At 36.5% G+C, this 10362-nt stretch overlaps 2 protein-coding genes across 5 annotated transcripts; one reads left to right on the forward strand and one right to left on the reverse strand.

Annotated features, from left to right (window-relative positions):
* Positions 1-47: 47 nt before the first annotated feature.
* On the reverse strand, positions 48-4451 carry tada3l (transcriptional adaptor 3 (NGG1 homolog, yeast)-like). Of its 4 annotated transcripts, XM_056735384.1 has the most exons (12): positions 4394-4451; positions 4043-4112; positions 3820-3955; positions 3592-3716; positions 3248-3481; positions 2909-3159; positions 2622-2727; positions 2371-2503; positions 2129-2232; positions 1817-1917; positions 1127-1318; positions 48-818 (listed from the first exon to the last, which is right to left on the reverse strand). In XM_056735384.1, exons 5-12 carry the CDS (start codon positions 3455-3457, stop codon positions 626-628), a joined length of 1290 nt encoding a protein of 429 aa, XP_056591362.1. In that variant the 5' UTR covers positions 3458-3481; positions 3592-3716; positions 3820-3955; positions 4043-4112; positions 4394-4451; the 3' UTR covers positions 48-625. The 4 variants fall into 4 exon arrangements, with proteins under 4 accessions (XP_056591362.1, XP_056591365.1, XP_056591363.1 ...); XM_056735387.1 differs by lacking the exons at positions 3592-3716; positions 3820-3955 and having other exon boundaries at positions 4394-4442; XM_056735385.1 differs by lacking the exons at positions 3820-3955; positions 4394-4451.
* Positions 4452-4739: 288 nt separating this feature from the next.
* arpc4l (actin related protein 2/3 complex, subunit 4, like) lies at positions 4740-6924 on the forward strand. The gene is made up of 6 exons (XM_056735388.1): positions 4740-4827; positions 5406-5524; positions 5597-5708; positions 5785-5880; positions 6067-6237; positions 6334-6924. Exons 1-6 carry the CDS (start codon positions 4825-4827, stop codon positions 6337-6339), a joined length of 507 nt encoding a protein of 168 aa, XP_056591366.1. The 5' UTR covers positions 4740-4824; the 3' UTR covers positions 6340-6924.
* Positions 6925-10362: the final 3438 nt, after the last annotated feature.

A 10362-nucleotide genomic window follows, 5' to 3' on the forward strand; every position in this document is an offset into this window, starting at 1 on the left:
ACGTTAATTCACTGCGTTGGGCTGATGGGAAATAAAAAAAACACCTGTACGAAATACAAAGATTTTATTTATACACAAACATGCAACAGCAATGTCAAAGTCTAGATGAACAATTACAAAAAGGTATGATAGACATTCATATTCACTGAAGACTCGCACAAATGACCCGTGCTTGTTTTCATCCATAAACTCAAAACAAGAAAATGTCCATGATCTTTCCTATACAGTAATACAAATACTGTTAATGATGTATAATGATAATAGCTTTCAATCACAACATGTCTTTTTTGTCAAATCTTTGGGAACTGTGCAGAACAGAAAATGTAAATCTTGTATAAGGTCATACAGTTCTGGCGTTATTATTCTCAGCAGCACTTCAAACCTTTAGTGTCAAATACCTTTATTTACCAGAAGCAGTTAAGACTTTATGTTGAATCAAGGACAGTTAAAAAATGGGAATATTTTATTAAAATATGTTCTGACATGTTGCCTGCAGTGCAGTGAAATGTGATTTATTAAACCATCGCTCAGCTTAGACTGGGTGCAAAACTGTTTTGTTTTATCTGTAACCTGTCAATATCTTACAATCACATAAAAAACATCAAGTAATAGCCACCAATCATATTTATCCGTCCAAGAGTTTGAGAATACTTTCTCTCTCTTTCAAAGCTTTCCAGGCCTGATCTTTCTCTTTTTTTGTTGGTGTGCGTTTCTTTTGCCTGGCTGCCATGATGCGACGGAACGCCTCCATCACCTCATTATCGGCAACTCGAACCCGCTGACGAAGCTCTTGTTTCTTCATCTCTTCTCGGGCCAACCTTTAGGAACAGAAATGAAAGCTCAATTTTCCAATCTCGCATTAACCCTGGTATATTACTACAAAACATATTAAAACCCACATCTATGACACAGATTCACCTACAATATAAACTTAACAGGCCTTCTCCAACAACAGTTGTCAAAGAGATCATCTACCTACAACTATGTAAAAAAATCTGAACTTGTCACATCAAACTAACTACTTCTAACTCTTCAAAAGGTTGAAAGATAACAGACCTCTTTACAAATGCTAAACTTTATCTGATGTTGGCAGAAGTTTTGATCTTGATTTTTGATAAAGACTCACTTGAGCAGCTCTTGCTTGCGTGCACGATTATGAGCTGTCAGCGCTTTGAGTTCAGCTTGTCTTTTCTGTAGCTCAGCCAGTACCTCATCTTCAGACTCGCCTCCGCCACCCTGCCTCTCATCAGAGTCTAGTAAGCCCTGAGACACTAGCTCTTCTCTTATCCGAGCTTCTAGAGAGCGTGTGTGAGGCACACTGTTAAAACAAAACATGAGAAAAGTCAACATAAAATAAAAACTAATCTATGTTACTTAAACATATTATTGCAGTTATTGTGTACAAATTAAAAGGTATGATTTTTTCCAAAGACCATTTGTTTTTGTCAATGATATCGTCGCTGTCCTTCTGAAACCTTGTATGTCCAAATTCATTTTTTTTTCTGGAGGTGGAAAAAACAGTTTGCTTTTTAAATGATTACATACTGTGTTGTCAAAGTTGACAAGCACTTTTAAATGCTTTTTATTGGTAAGATAATTTGCGAAACTCAGTGACAAAAATAAAGGGTGACGAATACAAAAAATAAAGTAGATATAAGATTTCAGAAGGACAGCAGTGATATGTTCAACAGAATCTAAATTTCTTTTTCAACTAGGCCACATACAATAATGTAATATAATGCCCAAATAGCAATTTAGCAATATTTAGCAAAATGCCCATTAACTAGCTAATGGACCAATATTACAAATGTTTTACCTGAAGGCTTTTCCCTGGCTACGAGGCGATGTACCTGCGCCATCATCCTTTCCTGGAATGTCTGGAATGGGGGAATCCTCCATAGGGGATATGATGTTTTCCTGCATTCATATTGAAACCTTTATTTGTGTTGCCATATTACCACAAAAGCTTATTTTAAGAGCAAGATCAAACAGTTTGACATTTGTATAATGTTCCTTCCTATAACAATCAAATTGAACATAACTGCTGTGATATACATGTAACTATCCAAAAGCCTTCTACAATTATACAATATAAATATGTAACGTGATTTTGACAAAACTCACTGACCTCAACCAGTGCTTGTAGAAGACGCTGAGTAAGAGGGCCAAAGGGACAGCCGTCGTCCGGTGGCTCATGCTGTGTCTCTGACTTCTTTAAAAGAGCATCTACATCTACATAAACAATAAAAACCAACTATTCAACATACATCGCATACAAACATAAAAGCAAGTATACGAAAAAGATATGAAATTAAACACACAAAAAAAATTCCCAGTAGGTCAGTTTTCAGTCTTTAACAGGAGAGTTACCTTTGGCATCCAGTTCCGAAAGAGGACCCATCATGCTTTTCTTCTTGTCATTAGCTCTTGCTCCTTCTCTTTGCTCCTCTAACAGATCTTCTTGAGCCCAGCGCTGGGAGTAATGCTTTCCCAAAGCTGGGATCTGCAAGGCAATCACATGTGAAACAAACAGTTACAAGTGAACTACCAACATAAAGCCTTTTGATCTTGCATTCCTAATACAGAAACAGCCTAAAGAAGCGTCAAGTCGAGAATTTTACCTTGAAATACTCCGCTTCATCCTCAGGTGGCTTTAGCAACTCTTCAAGAACTCTGATCTCTTCGTTTGTGATGTCTGCACAATAGGGCTCCACTGAGGCCCAGAATCTGTTTAACACACACAAAAAAAGAATGACTGACATTGCGGCTGGGTGATCCCCTGCAACCCCACAGATCTGTTTTTCAGATATGGGTAGTTAAATATTAAATAAATATCTTGGATTTGTGTTTAACTTAAATTAACTTAAAATTATAAATACATATTATGCATGAATACATAATCTTGTACCTGTTGGGAGCATCGTTTTTGGGAGTGCGGGGAATATCTTGTGGGTCCACATCAAATTCAAAGTCCTGGACCTTGGTCTGTATGTTCTTTGACTTTGGTCTTCCAGGACCAGGCCCAGGACCATGGCTACCTTTTCCATCAAGCTTCTGTTTTTTGGGTTTGGAATGGCGAGATGAAGCTGAAAGATCTGTATCTTTCCCTAATTTCAGGAACCTTTTATCCCCTTTTTTGTCCTGCCAGTCTGTAAGTATCTGTTTCAGAGAACAGAAATACAAGTCATATAATATAAGTGAGTAGGAGATGCAAAGAGAACCAAGGGACAGAAACAATGCTTTTCACCTGTCTCTGTTCTTCCAGTGCTCGGAGGCGGCGGCTGGCAGAGGAGAGGAGCGTTTCCAGCTCAAGCTGAAGTGTGTCCAGCTCTTCAATGCCAATACCATCATCCTCGGAGCGGCTGAGCACTGCAGTGTAGCGTGGACACACTTTCAAGTGGTCTACAGGTTTGAAGTCATAGTACTTCAGAGGGGGACAGTCCTTAAGTTCACTCATCTTCTTAGTAACAGGAAACTATATCTGAAAAAAGTCAAGGTTGAGAATAATCAAGCAAAAAGGTTTTATAAATGCTTGCCAGAAATCTTTTTTTTTTTAATAACAATTAATGCTATCATAAAATGTATACATACATATAATATAAATTATTCAAATTCCAGGTGGTGAATTGGTGAGGTGGTAATTGTGTGAACTGCAAGCTGTGCGACCCTGTGTTGTGGTCTTTCAGTAAACAACTACACACTTTCCATTGGCTAAACTGAGAAATAAGACAAACAGGCTTACCAAATGTTGGCAAAAATAGAAAATGAACATTTACATTGCTGCTTTGTCTCTAAAGCGTAACATCATGCAACACTGACCTCTATATTTGACTATAGGGACATTTAGGATGCAATTTAAGCTAGCGGCTACATGCTAGTAATGCTGCATGCTATCCACACCACTGGGAACCGGCTTCAATGCATTAATGCATGTGTGGAATTTGAAATAAAAGATCTGTTTTGACAATGACATATTTTGTAAGCAGACAAAATGGAAAATTAAACTGAACTCAAGTCATGCATTTGCTAAAAATATATTTACCTCCGTCGAAGGGGCATCCATTACTGGCTAAACCATTTTGGAAACGGGGGAATAGCGCACATCGATCAAGCTTCAATAACAACAATGCATATTACAAAGGATTATTCGTGATAATGTTATTTCAGAATACGATACTTTGTTGGATACGATTTTAATGGAGTTTTATTATAATCAATATTTAATTTCAAATAAGGTACCCAGTGTGAATATTATCCCCCACAAAAACGTCGTTGCACATGGAATAGTATATTCCAGAGTGCAGCGCGTCCAATGATTTATTAAAACAGTGTAGTTAAAAAGATATTGATTAAAGATGATCTCTTTTTATACACTCAAACCATTTTTATTTACCTAATAGACCGAAAAATCAATGAAATGTGACATTAGCGCTTTGTAAAAACTGCACTACAATGGACCTGCCGTGCAGTTTGCCATATAAGGAAGAAAAAGCGAATCAAGGTAAATTTGCTACTGATCTTAACCGTAAAGCTTATAATAAATGTAAAACACGTTGTTATCTGTGTAGTATCCACGGTGTTTATACATTTTTACATCTTTACACCATAAAAATACAATAAGGTATTTCATTATCCAATTTATATTCCAGTATAGTATTTTTTCTCTAATTTAATTCGACAAACACATGAACGGACCATAACAAAATAGCTTTGCCCTTCTAATATAAATAATACGGCAGTGTCAGCGTACAGGGAAAGGCGTGGCCTTCGTATCTACAGGCGTGGCGTGCGGACTTCCGTCTTCTACCACAGACCTCATATAAAATGGTAAGAGATTTATATTTCTTAGTATTTATTTTATTACGATATAATTTTGTATACAAACCTTAACCACCAAATGTCACGCTGAGCATTGTTATCGTAACCCATTTGCACGACGTTACAGCATTGATTTTTGCCTCATTTGATCGAAGGATGGTACTCTGTGCTAACGTTAGCTGGCTAACGTCACTAAATGAATCACAGAATTTTAAACACAAATGCACGAGTTCAAATATACATCATGACACATAGACCAAAAGCAACGAGCAATGTTTTACTTAGTCGGAAAAACTAATGATTAATATTTGACTGTGTTTGGCCAGCTGCGAGGTTTGTTAATTCATCTAAGTTAACGTTACATTAACGTTACAACGTAAATATTAATCATTAGTATTTACAGCGCCATCAACCTGATTGACACCTCAACGCTTAATCGACTCAAAAGTGCAATATTTTCACATTAATCCCAGTAGCCAAAAAAACAACTAATCTTACCTATTTACTATCATGTTTTATGTGTAAATGTATTTAAAAAACACGAGACGTCTCAAAATGACCAAATGTACACGATGTTTAACTTTCAGACAGCGACATTGCGACCCTACCTGAACGCGGTGCGAGCCACTCTTCAAGCAGCCCTGTGTTTGGAGAACTTCTCCTCTCAGGTAGTGGAGAGGCATAATAAACCAGAGGTGGAAGTAAGGTAAGAAAATGACTGCGTCCTTTACACGTGTGAGTTTAATTAGACATAGTACTAATATATGTTTCTCTATAGGAGCAGCAAAGAGCTTCTGTTGCAGCCGGTGGTTATCAGTCGCAATGAAAAGGAGAAGGTTTTGATCGAGGGCTCCATAAACTCTGTGAGAGTCAGCATTGCTGTCAAACAGGTACGCACTGATAAAGCTGAAGGTCTTTTGTTAGTGGTTGTTTAAGTTTGTTCTGACCATTTAATGATTTTCTTAGGCGGATGAGATTGAGAAGATCTTGTGCCATAAATTTATGAGGTTTATGATGATGCGAGCAGAGAACTTCTTCATTCTGAGGAGAAAGCCTGTTGAGGTGAGACAATTGGAGCTTTGTGAAGAACAAACATGTCATTTATTAAACAAAACACGCTTGCGATTGATGTGAGATTAAAGGTTTAAATTGCATTCTATAGTTCACAAGTGCAAAACTGTGCGTGTGAAAAGCTCACCACTTAAAAAAATACTAGTGTTTTCTCATTTCCTCATTTGTGTTTGTCAGGGCTATGACATCAGCTTCCTCATCACCAACTTCCACACAGAACAGATGTATAAACACAAACTGGTGGATTTTGTTATCCATTTCATGGAGGAGATTGACAAGGAGATCAGCGAGATGAAGCTGTCTGTCAACGCTCGAGCGCGAATTGTCGCAGAGGAATTTCTCAAGAACGTATGTTCACCGTTAAATAATATGCATGCAGCATGTGTCTTTACAGCCATGCTTACATAAATGGAAAATGTTAATTTAATTTGTCTGTTTTTCCAGTTCTGAGGAGCCATGTCTACATTCCTTAACCCATCAGAGATCGCTGTTGCTTTGGATCTTGTGGACAAAAAACATTTTTTACATCTCCACAGAGCAAAGGGGGATCAGTTCATTAGTTTGCAACCAATCAGCAAGAAGATCCACAGGAACAACTGACCAATCCTGCAGCACTGCAGTCCCATTTGCCTTCTGTTCAAGGTGCTCCTTGTGCCCATTGATATTAATAATTGTATTATACATTTAGCCAAGAATTTATTATCTTGTTTTCTGTTGTTTAGGGAAAAAACAAGGTCAAGGCAGGTCCTTAAAAGTATTACCTGTAGTTGATATTGATGGGCACAGGAATCTTGTTGATAAACTAGAGAGTCTTCAATTTCTTCTTTTGTCTTTTATATACATGTACTCATGTGTTTTCATTGTGTAACAATAAAAAAAAGTAAAATCCAATGTTATAGTGATCGTGAGAAGAGAATAATAAAAATTGGTGTTTATATTTTGAGGCCGCTAATCTACAAGATGATAACTATGCAGAAAAACTGCATTAAATATAAAGCAAATAAATTCAATAAAAATATATTAAGCTTTCTGTAATTCTTGGAATTTATTTACGGATTTGGTTAATGCGTACGGTTAAGTGTATAATTGGTATACTTCATTTTAAATGACACTATCTTACTTTTAACTTCTACTGGTGCGGTTGCACTTTTTCAACCTCTTTTAATATACATATTAACTTCCCCATATACAACCACTAGTGTGTCAGCTTTGTATTTTAATCCGATAAAGTCATCCAAAGAGTTGAAGTCTACTTACTTTCCATTTGCAGTTCAACAATTGCCTTGCACACTATGCATCATATTTTCAAGAGCCTTTTTAGACTGAGCATCGTAGTGGTTATTCATTAAATGCTTAAGGATCAATACAGTACACATAAGAGCTATTTTTTATTTTTAGCACTGTTGTGAGCTATAATGGATACCCACCCAGTTTATTCAATTAATTGTAATCTGATTATTATAACAGTGTTTATTAATGTTAACTGTGTGACAGATTATATTTTATTTAGCTCATGTTAAGATATAAAGATTTCATGTTAAGAGTTGCTTTTAATTTACAATAAATTTGAAAAAGGTTCTACACATATTTCTTTTAAGAAGGGTTGCTCGACTACAGCAAGACAAGTGTGCATGTCACACATTTAAATTGAGGGTTCAATGCATTTTAATAATGTGATGTCACCCTGCAAGCCTTCAGGATGGCAGTGTGATCAGAGCCATTTGTGTCCGCACTTGTACCAACAAGTGTTGTCACCTGTTCTCAGTTTGCCGTCTGATGTCATTGTCTTGTCCAAAAGCAGTGTAATGCAATTCAGGAAACAAATACTTGAAGTTGCATGACTTCTTTCAGCATCCTTGCGTTCGTTCCGTATTTGTTTACAATCCATTGTACTGTTTTTTTTTTTGTTGTAAAGAGCACTGGGGTATTAGAACAGCACAGGGGGCTTTCAGCTGACCCCATAGCGATTCACACTTAGGATTGCTGTAAGCATGGTGTGAAGTTTTGCATGCAGGTTTCTGACTGGTGGTCTGTTGTTGTACAGATGAGTGGGCTGACAGCCACTGTGGTCGTGAAAACAAACATCATTACACTGCATCCAGCTAAACATGTGTGAATTGTGTCCTTTTGAAACTACATTATGATGAACAGAATTGTAGACTAATGTTAAACATGTTGACCCGGTTTTACAGACAAGGCTTAAGGCTGGCCTCAGACTGAAAGGAATGTAGGACCTGTCTTAACTGAACATAACTTGTTCAGAAATAGCTTAAATATCCGTCACATTGTTTTGTCTTAAGATGCACAGCTGTAGTGTATCAGGCTAAGGCATTTTTATAAAAGCGAAATAAATATCTTTATTCAACTAAGGTATAGTTCTGGCTCAAACTAAGCCGTGTCTGTGAAACTAGGCCGTTGTGTTTGGGAAAATATATATATATTTTTTTAGTTTGATTTATTTAATTTATTTAGGAAGGTTTATTTGCATTTCTTGCTTGGTATGTGTTGGTTGGTGAATGCATTTTGATTCTAAATGCAGAGCAGAGAACAGGCTTTAGTGTTTGAAAGTTAATACTCCATCCTATGTCATCTCAGGCCTTGGAATTTCACCCGTATTTGACTTTAATGCCTTGTCACATCTTCCATCTCTCACATATATTGCTTTCTTGTAGTCCACAGTGGAAATAATATATAAATAACATGCCAAAATTATTATTTTCTTCAGCACTGTTTAAACCTGTGTGTTTGCAATAGAGTATGAGCTTGACAGGCAGATATTGAGGAAACGCTGTCAACAGGTGCTCAGCATATATGGGATCTAAGGCTGCTCAAAAATGTCCCTTAACTTTATGAATTTGTTTGAAGGAAAAAAATGTACATAGCTGTGATCTAGGCAAATAATATGTATTTTAATAAAAGCTCATATAGCCCAGCAGAGGGAGCCAAAGTGCCATAGAGGACAGAGAGTTTCAGGCAGATTATCCAGTAATGTATAGCCCCTGTGAACACACATCAGTACAATGACAGAATACTTTATTGTCTACTCTAATAATTTATCCCAGTTTTAACAAGGCACAAACGAAATCATTCTTATCAACACCTTGAGAAATCACATTCATATGCCATTAACATGGTAACTCATTTTGAACTTTGGGTTAGTGTACAGATAAAAGTATATGGCCTCAAATGACCAAAATATATTTTTTAAACTGCGAAAATTGTGATTTGAATTTTTTATCATATAATTTGTATTTACAGTATAGGAAAATTAAAGGCATAGTTCACCCAAAATGTAAATTCTGTCATGAATTACTCATCCTCAAGTTGTTCTAAACCTGTATGTATTTCTTTGTTTGGTTGTGCACAAAGAAATATTTTTGGAATATATTTTCATTTACGCATTTGGCAGACGATTTTATCCAAAGCGACATACATTGCATTGTACTATACATTTGTTTCTGCCTATGTGCAATCCCCTGCGACTGAATGACCATGGCGTTGTTAACCACTGAGCAACAGGAAATTGACTACCATAGTAAAAAAGTTATTGTTTTTTTCTTTTTTTCTGTTGAACACAAAATTAGATATTTGTAATGGTAAAAAATAGTTCTGGGGCACTTTTGACTACCATTTAAACGTTTCTTACTATGGTAGACAATGGTGGCCAAGAACTGTTGGCTATAAGCATTCTTCCAAATATCTTTCTTTGTGTTTATCAGATTCAGAAAAAAGACATTTATACAGATATGAAACAACTTGAGGGTGAGGAAATTATGATGGAATCTTTATTTTTGGGTGATTTTGGGATCCATTTAGCCATTAGGATCCATTTTGCGTTGTGACTAAAAATGACTCTTAGCTGTTAGTATATGCACTTTAACACACTGCTCCTAGGGACTAATTGCTTTAATATGATGGTTTAAAAACATTAAAATTCAGTGTTGTTTAAAATTTTTGTAGGAGAATTTTTAGCATATGAGACCACATACAGTATTTGACCACCTTGGAAATGTAAATAATGCTGGTTTGTAATGTAACATATGTAATGTTAATTTTTTTATTTAATTATGTATGTAAGATAAAAGAAAAAGGAAACCGGAAGTGCTTCTGTTTCTGGACCACTGTTTACATCTTCCAATATAGAATTAGAACAGAATGAATATATGTATGTGGGATTTGTTATGTATATCTCTGAAACACAAACAGTGCAGGATGACATCACACTAACATTAATGATGAGGGTTAAAGGTCTGTTCAAATCACTAACTTTAAATACAAGCCAGCAGCAGTAATTATCAGCGTCTTCTTCTCAAGTGCTTCCTCTGTTGTGTCCTCAGCCCCTCTCGGGCAGATCCACACACAGATGTCCCCGTTTAACAAACCCCACAGCTGCATGGACCAAACACAGGAAGGACCATATTTGTGAGGAAGTGTCCGTCAGGTCATGATCATGTTCTGTTGCCGGGGGAACAG

This window comes from Triplophysa dalaica, chromosome 21 (genome assembly GCF_015846415.1).
Source record: "Triplophysa dalaica isolate WHDGS20190420 chromosome 21, ASM1584641v1, whole genome shotgun sequence".
NCBI classification, from domain to species: Eukaryota; Metazoa; Chordata; class Actinopteri; order Cypriniformes; family Nemacheilidae; genus Triplophysa; species Triplophysa dalaica.

Bases quoted from the DNA above. Each gene is read 5' to 3' on its own strand.
- tada3l (XM_056735384.1), bottom strand. From the start codon at position 3,457: ATGAGTGAACTTAAGGACTGTCCCCCTCTGAAGTACTATGACTTCAAA. The intron at 2,233-2,370 runs GTAACTCTCCTG...TTGTTTATGTAG, and splicing joins TTCGGAACTGGATGCCAAAG to ATGTAGATGCTCTTTTAAAG. The intron at 1,319-1,816 runs GTAAAACATTTG...TTGTTTTAACAG, and splicing joins AGCCAGGGAAAAGCCTTCAG to TGTGCCTCACACACGCTCTC.
- arpc4l (XM_056735388.1), top strand. The intron at 5,525-5,596 runs GTAAGAAAATGA...GTTTCTCTATAG, and splicing joins AAACCAGAGGTGGAAGTAAG to GAGCAGCAAAGAGCTTCTGT. The intron at 5,709-5,784 runs GTACGCACTGAT...TGATTTTCTTAG, and splicing joins TCAGCATTGCTGTCAAACAG to GCGGATGAGATTGAGAAGAT.